Here is an 18,136-nt window from a genome sequence, read left to right as displayed (position 1 = left end):
AAGGAGAAATTTTACTTGAGTGATTTACGTTTCAGGTCCGTACTTGGCTTTAAAGTTGGGCAATGGTTTGTTCACAAATTTCATAACGCCGAAAATGGCAATTTTTGAAAGAACCCAAATTTGTCTTATTTCATTGAACTTCGACGCTGGGTCGGTGCGTCTCTCACTGTTTTTGACAACATTTCATTTGCGAGAGAGGCAAAACAAGGGCTTGTTCACAAATTTCATAACGCTGAAGGGGGTGGGTGGGTGTTTTGCTGGTGTTACGGCTCATACAAAATTTGTAGAATATTCATACAAAAAGCGTTACGAGGGGGTGGGTGGGTGTCAAAAATTGCCATTTTCAGCGTTATGAAATATGTGAATAAACCCCAACCCAACCGTGGGTAAAAACTAAATGCAGTTTACTAAAATTTGAATAAAAAGAACTTATTTTTGGGTAGTCTGATTTCTCCGTGTAAAATTCTTTCAGGGTTGCCTCATCTTGTCTGAACGTCACACTGTCTCGCAAGCAAAACAGAGCCCCCACTTCCGAGCCATCCAGCCTACGCCCATGAGCCTTCATCAGGTCCGAGTGCGAGTCATATGACACTTTTCAGAGAAGAAAATCGCATCTCTCAGCAAAGTCGCACTCGACGTCTCGCCTGGAAGGAAGAAAAGTTTCGTCCCGGAAGGAAAATCGTCCCACGGAAACCTCCAGAGTGAAGTAAAGTGGACAGCAGGATAAGCTAAGTGAAGTGAAATCGTAAGGATGCCGGGATTCATGTTCAACATCGACGGTGGCTACCTGGAGGGCCTTTGCCGTGGCTTCAAGTGCGGAATCCTTAAGCAGGCGGATTACCTCAATCTGGTCCAGTGCGAAACGCTCGAAGGTAAATAATAATCGATATTCTGTTCCAGGGTCTGGTATTCGGTCGGTTCAAATGGTTCCCCATTTGAGTGGGTGCGATTTTCACGGGAAAAGAGGTGAAAAATTGAACCAAAACAGTACTGCGTGAAAAATTCCATCTTGGTTGATCATATGACCTTATCACACGAAGAAGGTTTACGTATGCGAGAGCGACAATGAATTAGGCCGAGGGGCTAATCGATGGAGAAAATTTAAACTTGGAATACATTATTAAAAACTTGTTAATATTGAATAATCGTTAAATTGATGATATTTTCAATGTTGGAGAACTGATATAAAAAGATAAAACATAGAAAATCACACTCTATTTACTATGGCACAGTAACCACCTGATTCAGTTTTTCTAGAGTTAATCAAAAATAGATAAAGCTCGAAGCTACATTATGAGGGGTAAGTTTTACATAAATTCTTACTGGGATTTTTCCATCTTCTATTTTCAAATTTTCGATTCTGCCGGAAATTCCACAAGTACGTTCAGGAATTCCCTAAACAATCTTCCTTTATCATCGTAAATTTACTCTCGAACTCTTGCTGAAATTTCCCAAAAAATACATAAAATCTCGCATACTCTGAGATAACGCCCTAAAAGCCATTGGTAGCAACGTGTGTAGCTCGTTGTTTCTGAGCAAAAGAAAGAATAAGCATCAAAACCAACGTCACTGACAGGTAGATAATGATCCTTCCTTTCCCATAGCGTTGTTGAATAACATGAAAATCCATTCAACTGCTCAGAAACAAAAACAACGAGCTACACACATGGTTACCAATGGCTTTTAGGGCGAGATCAGAAGTTATGCGAGAAATATTTTTTTTTCAGAATTTCGTTTCACAACTCTGGCATATGAAATGGCTCTTATAAAATTTGGCGATCAAGCTCACTATTAATGATAAAGAATTTTACTACAATTTCTATCGCCACAGTGGATGAATATTGTATTTCCAGGAGCTTCTCTTTACTGATTGCAATTTAAGCTAAGTATGCTGTTTCGCCCAAGAAAAATAAGAAATTCTTTGAGTGAATGGGTCAAGAAATTTTCTACAGAGAGCCCCCTTTGAAGTGACATTTCTTCTCAACTGCGTACTGCGATCAGAAAAATGAGATTTTCTTGACCATTTCTTGGAAGAAATTTTCCACGCATCGAGATAGGCGATTCCTTTTCTTGTCAGTAGCAAACCAGCCTTTAAGATTTAAAATTAAAGCGTATGACTAGCTTTTAAGCGCCCCGTAAAAGATTTACCAGATTTTTCATAAGCATAGTCTGTCCCTTGATGATGTTCATAACTATTGTAATTCAGTTAAATTATTTGTATACGTTTAAAGTAATTAACTGTTAAGATATACACTGATAGGCAAAATAAAGTGCCCACCTCACCAGTTTTTGAATTTCTCTCATTGATTTGGTTCAAATTAAAGTTAACACACTTAAACCTTTTTTGATATTCTTTTAAAGTTGCACTTACAAAAATTTGATAAAAAAAAGAGTTTTACTAAAAAAAAGAAAATCAATTTGTATTGGAAAAAAAAGTGACAAAAAAAAAGTGCCCACTTCCTTCTTGGCCCCAGAAAAGATGATTTAAGAAAAATAAAAAGAATTTTAATAGTTAATGTGCCCTCCTTTGACCTTAAGGACTTGCTGGAGGTGCTTCGGCATGCTTTTCACCAGGTTTTGTAGGTGTTGTGGATCTAGTTCTTCCCAGGCGCGCTCCAAGGCTTCAAAATAATTATTTTTGTTGGTAACACCAGTTTTGTCAACCCTGGCATCGAGAATCGCCCACAAATTCTCCATGGGGTTAAGGTCTGGGGCTTTGTGGAGGCCATTCCAGTGGTTTAATCCGACAAGACTGGAAGAAAGACTTGGTCCTCTTGGCAGTATGCTTCGGGTCGTTGTTCTACAGAAATATGAATTTCTCTTCAAGGCCCGTCTGGATCAGCGAAACCTCCAGATTTTCCCGCAAGATGTTGATGTAGGAATCTGCCGTCATTATTCCGTCGATTTTCACGATGCTTCCTACTCCACTCCATGAAAAACACCCCAGACCATCACAATCAATACTACTTCTTTGCCGACGACACAGGATTTCTAGTCTCCAATCGAGATCCCACAGTAGTAGTGGACAAACTGCAGCAAGCCCAAGATTCCATTCAAGAATACCACAGGAAATGGAAGGTAGAAGTGAACCCCGCTAAGTCGCAAGCTATCTTCTTCACACGCCGTCGGAATTGTAGGTACCTACCCAGAGGCAAGTTACTTGTAGTGGAGTTAATATTCCTTGGTCTCAATCTGTCGGATACCTCGGCGTACCCTTGATAAGAAGATTTGGCTGCCACGTGACAAACTGCATCCGGAAGTGTGACAAACTTATTAAAACGCTGTATCCGCTCGTTAAAAGGCGCTCTCGACTGGATCGCAGTATTAAGGTGCTCCTATACAAAACCGTTTTCCGGCCCACGGTGGCGTATGGGTTCCCCGCTTGGTACAACTGTGCAAAATCTCACCGAAATAAAATACAAACCAAGCAAAATCGTTTGTTGAAGATGATGCTTGATCTAAGCCCTTACCACCCGACAAATGATGTACACAGGCTTGTTGGCGTAGAGCTTATTGACGACTGGTTCCAGAGATTGATCCCCAAGTTTCTACTAAGTTGCTCTTCCTCTCCAAAACCATCTTATACAAGAATTGGTCGCATAGAAATGTGATATTAGATATTAAGCTTTCTTCCCTATCTCATTTTCCCTTAAGTTACTTCGGAGGTTTTTTTTTTTGCATTTTTCCTTCTTTGATAAATTGTTGTTTGTCTCTCATTATCATTAAATGTTAGTTCTTGTCCAATTGAATTGCTGTAAGGAATCCAATATCACAATATTAGAAATCTAGAAACACAAACTGTATCTGATAAATTCTCAAAAATAAAATAAATAAATAAATAAATAACGCTAAATAGCTGCAACAAAATTGGCTGATAGTGCTGTGGTTAAAGTGTATTTTTTATTATTTTCGAAGATTTTAATGATGGCTTGTAGCGAGTTGATGTTAACATAATTCTGTTAAGTAGATGAAAAAACCGAATTTAGTACTATACCATTTAATTCCACTAGAGTTTGTATCCTTTGACAGATACGCGTATTTCGACCTCAACTGTTAAGGCCGTCTTCAGTGTCGTGTACTCCTCGACTAAGTCGAGTCTAGTACACGACACTGAAGACGGCCTTACAGTTGAGGTCGAAATACGCGTATCTGTCAAAGGATACAAACTCTAGTGGAATTAAATGGTATAGTACTAAATTCGGTTTTTTCATCTACTTATAGGTATTCTACTAAACAGCTCGAAGATTTATTATCATAATTCTGTTGATGCTACGTCACTTGTTTGTTCGTTTGAGATAAGTGTGACTCTGACAAGTTAAGATAAAAAAGGATACGGTTGAAAGATTTGCATAATTTTTAATGCTTTATTTTTAATTTAATAAATATTTAAAATCTGTGTTAAGTGTGAAAGCCGCATTTGATGATGACTATTGTGCTACGCAGAATTGTTCATTACCAAGTTCACTCCATTTATTGTGTGATTTTGACAAGGACGGTTAATGTCGTTAAGTTCTATTCAGATATAAAACAATTCAAAGGATGTGGAAAAGGTGTTTTTAGTCGAAGTTTTGACAAATGAACGGATTTGATGAGTTTGTTCCGATTCAACCGCTATTGTTCATTCTGGTATTTTTCTTCATCATGGAGTTGGATCAATTTCTCTTTATCAATTCTTAGTAACGTCACTTCCAAGGATAATGAAAACATGATATTCACACTTACACCCAATTACAGAAAGTATACTTAACTACCAATATAGGTCGTTGAGTCGCTAGCCTCTCTTCAAGTAGGTATCATATAATTTTCCTTTCCTTTTCTCGTAACGGAGAAGATGGGCGTGGCCGGCAATGTAAATTATCATGTCTTTTAATTGTCAGATTTCCGATTGGATAACTATTTCATTCAAAATAGTTTTCCATGAGCAATGGGTAGCATGCATGGCCTGATTCGCTACTCACCGCACAGTAACGCACATGTGCTAGTGTCTATGCACGAAAAATCGCTAAAAAGGTAACGCGAAACATATTTGTATGGCGAAATGCATCGCCATATGTCTCAAAATTGGGAACTATTTTCGAAAAAAATATTTGGTGCTCTTTGTACGTAATGATGATGGCTATCATGCCTACCAAATATGTTTTTCGATTAATGCTCTCATTTACGAGAAATTTGAAGTTAGATGCCTTTCCCCATACAAAATAAAACAAGAAAACTTCTGCTGATCAACTGTGGACAAGAGCAAAGCGGCTAATCCATTGGAATAAGAGTTACCACGCAACGTAATGAACCTATGTACGAGCTCACTATTTGACGTTTTAGCCGGTGCCGCGTGACCATGGTGTTGTGACCAAGAAATGGCTCAGTAAATAATAGATGCCCTAGGTAAATGAATCCATGGAAACCCATAATTTGAATAGCAAGGCTCATATTGTATTATACTCAGATCAAATAAATATCGGCTGGTTCGGTAGACGAGTCAGAAGTTTACTCTGGCACATAATGAATTTCACGTGTAGTGTATTTATTTCTGTTGTTTCCCCCTTTGGACAAATGGCTAGATATTACACATGGAACCAGTGAATTCAGCACCGCTTAAACGTCAAATTAGTGAACTCTTGCATCTCACGGTGTGTTGGAACACACATATTATCGAACTTGCATGAACCTCCGATCTTTTTTCACTAAAAGTTAGCCTTGGTAGATAAGAAAAGCTTGCAGCATATTAAAAAATCTTTCACCGGCAAGAATTTGAGAAAAGTCGATTTTTGTGATTTAGCCCTTTTTTTTGTATGGGTTTCATTGGAGATTTATAGAGTTACACTAATTTCGATGGATTTGAACGACTACAGACCAATCTAACGTATCTTGAACACGAATGAATCATGAGACGTTCCAAATTAAGGATATATATATTACATACACCCACACAATATGTCCAGCCCATGACAGTATGCCGCATTTTTAATAATCAAAAATTTCACTTATCGCCTTAGAACAGCTAGGATACCAGTACCAAATTTAAGTTTTGTATATGAAACCGCTCGAGTTATTACTGGTACATGTGTAGTTTGGACACTGCTCCAGTAGTAGATGTTCAGAAATGGTGTAAAAAGATTCAAATTGAGTAATTAATTTTCACATCAGTTTAACATTTGCATAAAAATAATCCCTAATATTTTTTTTTATTTAAATACATCTATTTCAACTCTGACTTCCATCAGTGAATCTACTACCACTATTTTAACATTTGTTTCAGATACCCGCTTTTGGATTCCATAACAAGTGTGCAAAATTTCAGCTCAATCGGTGAAAATTTAGTGTCAGTCGTTCGAAGTTTATACCTTCGGCATTTTGTATAGGTTATATATAATTAAATGGGTGACCACTGAGAAGTATGTTATTATGCAATGAAAAATCGTCAGTGGTCACCCATTTAATTATATAAAAATATGAACGCAAACTTTGCAGTGTATTTTTACATTGAAGAACATTGTCGAAGACCGCATTGCAAAATAATAATTTACAGCCAAAATCAAGGCCAATGCAATGAATCCCCTGGGCCTGGAATTATGTTTTCCAGGGAGCTATGATTTTAGATATTTGATCGCTCTTGTTGGTAGTTTTGATTAGAAGTTGGATGAATTTCAAAGCAATGGTAAACTTTTTATTATAAAATTAATATTTTATCTTCTGACCTAAAGATTCTGGCCAATCTACTGCATAATACGACTAACATTCATAAAAATCACTTATACTTCGGGAATATATAATTTCAAGCTGGCGATACGATTACAAACTGAGGGTGGGCTATGAGCACAGTCAGACTCTTGAATGTGGAATTTGGGTTAGTATATGTGAATGTCATTGACGGTTTACAATCTTCTACGAGGAGGAGACCCAACAGGGTGCGTGCACCAGGTGGCGGATATTGGAGATGAATAGCATATACTTAAAATAATAGGGCAACAACAGTTCTTTGAATAGGTAATGTTTAGCGATCTCCTATGGTGTTCTAGTTCTATAAAGTTTTTCACTCACTGGGAATACTGGCCTTGATAACACTGCGGAACACGTTTTTGTCTCCAGCACCAAAATACCGCTAATCACTTAATTAAGGGTTGCTGAAATCATTGCCGTTTTCAGAAACATCATAAGGAGTGTATCGAAAAGTAGTCTCAAACATTCAAAACAGTCTCAAAAATATTGGGTTGAACCCACAATTTTTTTTTGATCAGAAGTACTTAACAATGTATTTAAAAATTATTATGTGGTGATATTGTTTAAATAAAGTGGCAATTTGTATGACAATTTTGAAATTACTAACAGATGTCGATGAAAATCTTGCACACCTCTGAAAAAATCGATTTGTTGAAAAAGGTGTTTAAAATTTAAGAAAAAAATGATTTTTGTTTATGCTAATATATTCTGTGCCACAACTCTCATGACATAGTGCAAACAATATATTGAAATATACATGAACAAGCATTTGAGAGCAAATACAAAAATCGAAAAAAAAGTCGATTTTTAAGGACCTCGTTTTTTCGATTTTTTCTTTCTACACGTCAATGGTAATATCGAATGATTGGAACGAATAAAAAAATGTTTTTTGATTGGAAAAGTTTCTTTGCATTTTTATGAAGTAAAGTAAGCAAAATATGGTTCTCTATACCATAACCGCTGTATGTGACAGAGCTTCAAAAGTTGATTATACAAAAGTGACTTTCAAAAACCGACTTTATTCCAATAGTTGAGCTTTCTTAAAGCAAAAATTTATTTTTTTTGAAATCCGTTTTACATACTGCATGAAGTAGACATATTTTCCGATAGAATAAGCTTTTCATCCTGTTTTGTTTGATATAAATTTTGTTCAATACGAATCATCGAATCTTCAAAAGACACTTCAAAAATGTAATTTTGTGCAAGATTTTATTTTCCATGCTTTATAAACCTTGTTGTATTTATTTTAAAACTGCATATAATTCAATATTTTTTTAGTTGCTTCAAAATTTGATGACATTATAAAGATTTGCGTGGAAAAAGCTTTATAAAGATGAACTATGCTCTAAGATATAACGTTTTGAATGTTTGCGACTACTTTTCGATACACTCCTTAGCACGTCTAGTTTTTAAGATATTGGCTGTTGAAAATGCGAAAATCGACTATTTCAGCCAACTTGCATGCCAGTTTGCCAGCTTGTACGGCAATTTATTTGCCTAATTTGCCACATAATTCAAAATTTATGTGTGTAACACTACTTATCAACAAAGTTTATTATACTTCCGATGAGGAAAGTTATTTGTTGATGGTTTAAAAAATTATTGTATTTTGCTATATAAGAGAAACGAAGAATTTTCTATAGAAGCAATTCTCGCTGAAACCAGGCCGCCATCGGCACCCATCGTTAGAATTCCAATTTCATGTCACTGATCGCTAGTTTTCGATAAAACTTAAGGGTGGTCCTTTCTGTTTTCTCAAATTGGTGGACCCCTCATACGCCAGCAAGCTGAACAGTTTGCGAAAAAGCCCATTTTTGATAAATCTAGGGTATTTCTTCACGTGATATGTCTCATATTTCGCTTGGAACACATAGCAAACTTAGTGGAATCGGATAGAGAAAGGATATATCTTTCATTTAAAGTTAAAAAAAATTTGGCAGCCATTTTGAATTTGGCCGTCATCTTGAGTTTTGTTAGAAAATTCGCTTTTTCACCATTAGCGCACCGCTCGTTTCGCCATCACCATCAGAAAGCTGAGGAAAAATTGCGTAAGATAGGCTTCAAAAACTAGGTGAGCAATGGTATTTACCCTATGATATGAATGATTTTCTAAATCTTGTTTTACGATTTTAACGTATATGGCGAGTGCAATCGATGCAAACATCATTTTTTGCACAACAAAGAAACAAGTTTTCAATTGTTGGTGTATTATTTGAGACAGATGAAGAATAGGAGTATTATTTTGAGTGAAAAAATCTGGTGGCCATCTTGGATTTAGACGCCATTTTTGGTTTTAAGTAGTAGAATGAGTTTTCACCTTGTTAGCACTCAACATGTTGACTTTAATTCTACCGTTACACTTTATCTTCTTCTTGTTCTTCTTTTTCCTGACGTTACGTCCCTACTGGAACAGAGCCAGCCCCTCAGCTTAACTAGCTTTAAAACAAATTATCAAATAGGATTTTTTAACGCTTCAGGCAGCAATGAATGATTCTTCTGCATATCTTCGAGTTGAAAAATTGCATTATTTCTTTCATTTATTTGGTCTAAAACCATTGATAGAAATGAACAATCAGTTGAACAGCTGTGATAAGATAAGAATGATAGAATCTGATTGTTTTTTTTTAACGGAGGTCTAATAAATCAACATGATGAGCACTGAGATGGTAAAACATCATTCAAGTGCTAAAAACCAAGATGGCATGGCATCGAAATCCAAGATGGCCGCCAGATTTTCCAACCTCAAAATGACACACCTGCGTTTCGGCGTTACGTCCACATTAGAACTTGAATCGGTTTGGATGGGATGGATGGATGAATAGAGTTTACTGATTGTTATGGGTAGAGAGAGAGACCAAAGGAGCGAGTGTTAGATTATGATACCGAATGCCGAGCAAACGACTAGACTGTGGAGTTCCGGAAAATTATGACGAACCATTATTATGGCGGATGGGCACTATGGGAAATGGGTTGGTTTTCACAAGTGAACATAAATTTTCACATTTTGGTAGGACATTAGGATGAATTGCTATGCATAATTATAAAGTCGATTTGAATTTAGCATGCTCCACCAACTGTTCGAGGCAACAATGCAGCTCATGCCGGAAGAATGGGGCTCTGCACAATAATCATCCTCTCTCTTTTACTCTTCCATAAAATTTGTAAACAACAAGGCCGGTAAAAGTCAAAAACGCATGCAAAATAAAAATAAATGCAGTGCCCTATAGATCAAAGTAATCCAGGCTACTCACAGCCAATTCAGATTAGGCGGCATCCACAAATTACGTCAACCTACTTCTCATCTTTCAATTTCGCTATTTTTAACATGCATGTTGGGCGGTACTAAAAACGATACTTTATGGCTCAGAAAATCAAGTATGTTTTTTTGCTTCAAAATTTAAGATTTTCAATCTAAATTAATGCACTTTTGTCAATGTTTTACGTTAAAACTACAGATATTACCACAAGACTTACTCATGTCCCGACGCGCAATCTTCATTCAATGAACAACAATGCATATGGTATAAAAATGTTTGTTTAATACAATAAATGTTTTTGGACGGTTTTCATTTATTGAATTTATTTATTCATTATTACTGAATTCAAAGATATGTCGAAAAATTAATCTGTTGTCACAAATCGCATTATAAAAGAAAATTCCTGTTTAATAACCTGGATTTATAACTATTGAAGCTGAGTTTCAGGCTCGGTTCTAGTAGGGACGTAACGCCAAGAAAATGAAGAATAATAAGAAGAAGAGTATACGTAACATTTTTTTATTGGTAGCCTCTAAATTCAATGTGCTGAGTGCTATCAAGGTGAAAAAATATTTTTTCTACTTAAAATCAAAATGGCGTCAAAATCCAAGATGGCCGCCAATTTTTTTCACTCAAAATAGTATTCTTATTCTTTACTCGACTCGAATAAAACACCAAAGGTTGAAAACTTGTTTCTTTGTTGTACAAAAAATGATGTTTGTATTGATTGTATTCGCCATATACGTCAAAATCGTATAACATGATTTAGAAAATTGTTCATTTGATAGGATAAATAACATTGCTCACCCAGTTTCTGTAGCCTATCTTTTGCAATTTTTCCTCAGCTTTCTGATGGTGATCTCAGAATTAAAAACTGGCGGTGCGCTAATGGTGAAAAAACGATTTTTATAACAAAATTCAAAATGGCAGCCAAATTCAAAATGACCGCCAAATTTTTTTCAAGTTTAAATTAAAGCTATATCCTTTCCCTATATGATGGCGCTTAGTTTGCTATGCGCTCCAAGCGAAATATGAGACATATCACGTGAAGAAATATCCTAGATTTATCAAAAAATGGGCTTTTCGGAAACTGTTCAGCTTGCTATCGATGGGTGCCGATGGCGGCCTGGTTTCAGCGAGAATTGCTCATGGAGACTGCAAGCATGTTAAAAAACTCGGTCAAATCATATCTGAAATGAAAGTTTAAATTCTATTTTGCATGTTTGGTGGATTAGATTACAAAAAAGTTTTATAAATTGTACTTTAAATTTCATGTAAACATCAATAAAACCGGTGTTTGATACAACTTTGGCAACCTGTAACTAAAAATTGTGACGTGCTGAATCATTTCTGAGAAAGGCATCAGATTCAGCAACCCAAAATCTACTAGAGACACATAATTTGATCCTTGAGACACGCAAAAATGTTATTTTTGTTACGCTGTGTAATATCAGTAGTGACTAATCAGTTAATAATTAGAGTAAAAAAACCTAATACCTGGTTGGTACAAAGTAGCTTCACTGTAGTAATAAACAAATTATCATCAATTTTCTATACTTGCCAAGGTTTTGAGGATAATCAATGAGGTAAAGAACTATTAAGAAAGTCACATCATCTAATTCTATACATATACAAATGTTAGGCATAGGGTCATGACGAGTATTCGGCATGAATGATAATGTTTGATTCTTACCTAATAGGGGTACAGGAAGACCACGCGGACAATTCCAAAACAAATTATTTCTATACATCGATCTTACGGCCCAGCTATGCTAACTGTTATAAACGGAACGCAACACTTTTTCTAGTGTTGTTTTTATTTTTTGAAAACATACATTTTAGTTTTAGCCAGATGAATGAGACTATGTTGATGTGTTAATGCTGTGAGGTTCTAGAAAGTACACTCTTCAAGTGGATAAAAAATCTTTCTCTGTTTTACACACTTTCATAAAATCTGTAAACAACAAGACCAGTAAAAGTCAATATCACATACAAAATTACAACGGTGCAGTGCACTATAATATTCGTAAAGCTATATGCTATTGAATATATTTATAACATTTCTACTATCTTAAGAAAATTCCTTACCTTTTTGAATAACAAATTTAAATGATTCCAATAATTTAGATAAATTTAAAACATTTATAATATTGATTTGTGGTAGGATTTCCATTGTAAGTTTAGAATGATAAAAACGTCAGTAAAAGTGAAGTCGATAAAATACGGCATACTGTTATGGGCTGGTCATATTGTGTGGATGTATGTCATATTTATCCTTAATTTGGACTGTTTTATGATAAATTCGGGTTCATGATTTGTCACATTGGTTTTTAAGCGGTTCAAATTCATCGAAAATTTCTGAAACTCTATTATTCTCCTATTGAACCCTTATATCCCAAAAATCGACTTTTTTCAATTTTTTGCCGATGAAAGATTTTTTAATATGCCGCAAGCTTTTCTTGACTATTAAGGCTAACTAAGTGAAAAAAGATAGGAGGTTCATGCAAGTTCGATAATATGTGTGTTCCAGCAAACCGTGCATCTGTCCATTGATAAGATGGGGTAACGTATATGACTTGGGCATGCATATAATTTGGACAGGCTAGTCGCGTTCTATGCTCATTTCCAATGATATTGGAAGAAATATATATGTGCGGAAAGTCATGTATTGCATCATTGAGACATTATGTTACTAATTCCTGATGATCATTTTCATAACAATTTCAAATTAGCTTCAAAAATATCAAAACTGTAAATAATATCAACAAATCATCTGTGAAACCAAATACAAATGCAAGAGGATGTACATTTCAAGGACAACCATAGAATGCAATAATGGCGCTCAAAATTGACATTCATAAAAAGTTTAAAGGTGGTAATGAGATGAAATATATCTAAATCTACTGCTAAATCCGCATAAAACCTTAAATTGGTATGTAAGACATAAATCAGGTAATGCCAAAAATAGATTGTGGTTTACACAGCCAATAAGCGAAAAGATGCATATTTCACATTTAGACTCTTAAAACTTTATGCTATAACCGTCATATTAAGAAACCATTGTATGGAAATTGAGATAACACCCCTGCTCAATTTATATGCACATGAGGGTGTCCAAAATGTATAATATAGACAGGCCGCAAAAACGTTATTTTCAAAGCTAATGCTGCACTTTATAAACTTTGTGTCCTCTGAAACTCAAAGTACAGTAAAACATTTAGCATATAAGTAACATTGAGTACTATCATATTAGTACCTTATGCAGTAAACCGAGAGCCGTTTCCCGACCTATCCTTAGCCTATCGCAAGTGAATTATCAGAGATTTTACGTGTTATACTTGATTCATCAAATAAGGGAAATGAGCAGACAGACAGCGTGAATGAGCGCTCAAACTGCTAGAACTTGACGAATTTTAAATATTTTATTCATTTATAAACAATTTTCAATATGAAATTTTGTGATGGAAATTCCAAAAGTGTGTAACATGGGTTTGAGACCATGAAGGTAACGAGTTATGAATATCATGCAGAGCACCTCATAAATTTCCGAGGACATGTGCCCAACATTCTATTGGAAAAAGTTTATTAGGGACAATTTGTGTACATGGTTTATATATGGCTCATTAAAAAGTTGAATAAATAATGTATAAAGCTAAGTATGCTGTTCCGCTCAAGAAAAGTAAAAATTTCTGCGCAAGAAATTTTCTACAGTGAGCTCCATTTGAAATGACACTACTTTTCAACTGCGTACTGCGATCAAAGAAAAATGCTTTTCTTGACCATTTCTCGCAAGAAATTTTCCACGCATCGAGATAGGCGATTACTTTTCTGTTGAAGTGCATACTACGCTTAAAGTGTGTAAGGAATAAAACGAATCAGTATGATCGGTCAAAGTTATCCCCTCGGTCTAATGTCACTCCGCTCGGCTGTAGTCTCCTTTCTTCGCGATTTGGAAGGAAACCTTGATTCCCCCAATGGAGTTCAAGATCTCCGGGCTTAATCCATCAAATTCGGAAATACTAACCGCGATTGGTAAAAATTCTTCGCTTCTTTACTTGAATTGAAAAGCCTGAACTAGAAACGGCTTAGATTTTTTTCCGCCTCAAATGCACCGTCAAATTATCAACCTCTAGCTATACTTCAATGCACAATGACTAAACCTCTCATCCCGCACAGATTTGAAACTGCACCTGCAGGGTACCGATTATGGCCAGTTCCTGGCCAACGAACCGTCACCGCTGGCGGTTTCCGTGATCGACGACAAGCTGCGCGAGAAGCTTGTGATTGAATTCCAGCATATGCGCAACCACGCGGTGGAACCGCTGTCCACCTTCCTGGACTTCATCACGTACAGCTACATGATCGACAACATCATTCTGCTGATCACCGGTACTCTGCACCAGCGCCCGATCTCGGAGCTGATCCCCAAGTGCCACCCGCTGGGCAGCTTCGAGCAGATGGAGGCCATCCACGTGGCCGCCACTCCGGCCGAGTTGTACAACGCCGTCCTGGTCGACACGCCGCTGGCCCCCTTCTTCGTCGATTGCATCTCCGAGCAGGATCTGGACGAGATGAACATCGAGATCATCCGTAACACGCTGTACAAGGCGTACCTGGAGGCGTTCTACGAGTTCTGCAAGAACATCGGGGGCACCACTGCCGACGTGATGTGCGAGATCTTGGCGGTAAGTAACTCATTGCTGCATAGTATAACAGTCTCCAAAAAATCATCTCATTTCACAGAATGTACCATTTTCAAGAAAACTATTATATCCAAACGGGTCTGGGTCACTTGGCATAAAGCCATTTGGTTATTTTGCCAAACGGCGTTATGTATGGCGAACCATCTTTTCCCTCAAACTCTGCGGAAAAAGATTCTAGAGTATGGTTTTCCAGGGAATGTTATAGAATCTTTCTGCACTACACTCTTCACTCTAACACTACCATCTCCTTACTTCCAGTTTGAGGCCGATCGCCGTGCCATCATCATCACGATCAACTCGTTTGGCACCGAGCTGTCCAAGGACGACCGCGCCAAGTTGTATCCCCGCTGCGGACGCATGAATCCGGATGGCTTGGCTGCCCTGGCCCGTGCCGATGACTACGAGCAGGTCAAGGCCGTGGCCGAATACTACGCCGAGTACGCCGCCCTATTCGACGGATCGGGCAACAATCCCGGCGACAAGACCCTCGAGGACAAATTCTACGAGCACGAGGTCAAGCTGAACGTGTACGCCTTCATGCAGCAGTTCCACTTTGGGGTGTTCTACTCGTATCTGAAGCTGAAGGAGCAGGAGTGCCGCAACATTGTCTGGATTGCGGAGTGCGTGGCCCAGAAGCATCGCGCCAAGATCGACAACTATATTCCGATTTTCTAAATTCGCGGAAATTTATTTACTGTTAAGCAACCATTTACCAGCAAAGGATAAAAAGTTAGAAACACATTCCTCCATCTGTGTGCTTGTTGACCTCCGGCCGGAAGGTAGTTGGAAACGGAAATAACCACCCCAAAAGTATTGTTTCCTCTTTCGGTTCTCACTTTATCAATTGGGAGAACTGCGCCAATATGTGAATCGGTGGATTATATTTTCTCCACCTTTTTCAGTTCTGTAGAAAATGCGTAGCCGTTTCTGTTATTTTTGTTTTATATACACTTGCTTTTGAACAAAATTTATTTTTATTCGTACAATTCATTCGCCGCTATGATACTGTACAATATACGTCGATAAGAAAGTAAAATCTTTATGTATTATATAATTATATAGATGGATCAATTAGGTACCCCCACATCGTCAAACCTACACATACTTAAATGTAAAATGGTGAAATATATCTATAACGTTTAGATGCCCTGGAAAAATCCAAAATTCTATACCTCATTCAATCCGAAAATCTGAAATTTAATGAAATTTAGTGAAATTTAATCGTAAAAGAAAAACAGCTTTCCCTTGCAGATTTAATTTACTTGTTCTGAGTTTGATTCACTCAGAGATCGATATCTTTTGTTCGTCTTTTCATTTTCCATTACACGCTGAATATTTGCCATGTGATAATTGAGTCGGCAGTTGGCCGCTTTGACCGAGAGACTGCAATTCTGCTTTAATAGATTTGTTACATACTTTTTCAGTAATATTCAGTTTTGTTTGACGACACGACTCCAAACTATTCCAATATTGCTTGTGCTGAATTGCCGCCCAAGAATTGATCTGTAGCTTCACCCAGCACTTTGAAATTGGAATAGCTGGCTCAGGGCTAATGAAGTCATGCGATGCTCCATCGCGAGCTAGCTCATTAGCCAATTAATTTCCAGCGATGGGAGAATGGCCAGGTATACCCATACAAAGTTTACAAAAGTTGACTGAATTCAGTTCCTCAATTTGAGTTCGACATGCGATAACAAGCTTCGACCTTGAGCTGGCCGAAGCAAGAGCTTTGATAGCAGCCTGCCTATCTGAACAGAAGTATATGACTTTTCCCATTACGTGCTGTTGAAGTGCTGATTTCACTCCACAAATAATGGCAAATATTTCCGCCTGAAAAACGGTGCAGTGTCTACCAAGTTAGTAAAACTGATTCAGCCTTAGCTCACTAGAATATACACCAGCCCCAGCTCTACCTTCACGAGGGGAGCCATCTGTGTAATATACTATCACTTTGAGCAAAATCCCAAAAGCCGAATAAGCGAACAAGAGCAGTATAAGTTCACCATGGACATTCTTTCTTAATAAGGCCATCTTAGGTTTATATTTATTCAAGTATATTTCATTCAATAATATTCCACTCTGTTTTTTCAGTTTTATACAATCTTCAAACGTCCGTAGCAAATATGTACACCAGGGATTACACTAAATAAATACTATACACTTACGCAATTACGGCCTTACCTAACAATAGATCATGCGATAACAGATAAAATCTTAACCCTTCTACACTAATATCATTTTTCAAGATGCAATCGCCCTAACAAACAAAAGTTTTTTTTTTACTAAACTTACATTATCTTATACCTAGATATAGAGACAACATAAAAACCGAGCGGGAGACAATATCAACTGCCTGCAGTCTTATGCTTCTTCCTGTTTAAATTTCCCACAATATCAAACGAAAACTTCGCCAAAAAACTGATCAAAAGCGACAAGGGTTTTTTAGTTGTTGAGTGTGAATAACTATTCAGGGGAATCGAATGATACTGCACTGAAATGAATTTTATTGTAGAAACTACTGAATCCATGGTAAAATTAGGAACTGCACCAACGATTTTCAACCGACTACATTAATCTGTTAACACTACCAAAACATAGTCAACATCACTACACAAGAAAATTTCTTCTGTTGATTTAACCAGAGTTGTAGTATTTTTGACTAGAAACATTCTTGAATTGAGAAGTTTAGCATCATACTTTTGACCACACTTTGGGTGTCACGGATTGAAATACAATGCTTTGTAGTGGATGCTACTATGGACATAGTCAAATTTACTGCACTGCTCAATGATTTTCACCAGATTATAGTAAACTTAATAGATTTTTGTAGTCGGTTGAAAATCGTTGGTGCAGTTCTTAATTCTACCATGGATTCGGTAGATTATACAACAACATTTGTTTGCGTGTGGTTTCAGGGGGCTCCTTTAGCTCAAAATGTTTTACATTTTAATAATTTTCTCAGAATTTATCATATTTTTGCGTCTAGTTTTGAGTGATTATTGTTTCGAAATGTTTTATAATTGTACAGACATATATATATGTGAGCCCTCGCCAAAAGCCGTTTTTGTGTTGTCCATTTTTCCGCAATTCTCTGATTTTCATGTAAGTTAATATTTTTGTCACCATTATTGTTCGTTTAGTTAAGGAAGATTCTCGTGCACATTTTCAACGTGGAAAAATAAATACTCACACGTTAGTTTATATGGCACTTTCATAGAAGCACGCACCTTGCATTCAATGTACAATCCAACATAATGCGTTACATGTGCGTTACTTGTTGGTTTTGTTAGCTACGACACCATCCAATATATGGCAAACATGGTGGGAGTATATTTTGGTGTGACAAAATTATTTAGGTGTGAGTCTATTAGAGGGCAAAATCCTCAATAATTACTCGAAGACTCACGGGTTAATTTTGAGTGATTATAAAATATTTCAAAAGATCTGAGTACGCGTAAG

The 18,136-nt window shown here is 36.8% G+C and overlaps 1 protein-coding gene across 1 annotated transcript; it reads left to right on the top strand.

Annotated features, from left to right (window-relative positions):
* The first annotated feature begins 574 nt into the window (after positions 1 to 574).
* LOC5574244 (V-type proton ATPase subunit d 1) lies at positions 575 to 15,834 on the top strand. The gene is made up of 3 exons (XM_001661249.2): positions 575 to 872; positions 14,151 to 14,659; positions 14,936 to 15,834. The coding sequence occupies exons 1-3, from the start codon at positions 752 to 754 to the stop codon at positions 15,350 to 15,352; spliced, it is 1,047 nt and encodes a 348-aa protein (XP_001661299.1). The 5' UTR covers positions 575 to 751; the 3' UTR covers positions 15,353 to 15,834.
* Positions 15,835 to 18,136: the final 2,302 nt, after the last annotated feature.

The sequence above is a fragment of the Aedes aegypti genome, unplaced genomic scaffold (genome assembly GCF_002204515.2).
Source record: "Aedes aegypti strain LVP_AGWG unplaced genomic scaffold, AaegL5.0 Primary Assembly AGWG_AaegL5_hic_scaff_18_PBJ_arrow, whole genome shotgun sequence".
NCBI classification, from domain to species: Eukaryota; Metazoa; Arthropoda; class Insecta; order Diptera; family Culicidae; genus Aedes; species Aedes aegypti.
This window is presented reverse-complemented; position numbering and strand designations above follow the sequence as displayed.

Bases quoted from the DNA above. Each gene is read 5' to 3' on its own strand.
- LOC5574244 (XM_001661249.2), top strand. From the start codon at position 752: ATGCCGGGATTCATGTTCAACATCGACGGTGGCTACCTGGAGGGCCTT. The intron at 873-14,150 runs GTAAATAATAAT...CATCCCGCACAG, and splicing joins CCAGTGCGAAACGCTCGAAG to ATTTGAAACTGCACCTGCAG. The intron at 14,660-14,935 runs GTAAGTAACTCA...CCTTACTTCCAG, and splicing joins TGATGTGCGAGATCTTGGCG to TTTGAGGCCGATCGCCGTGC.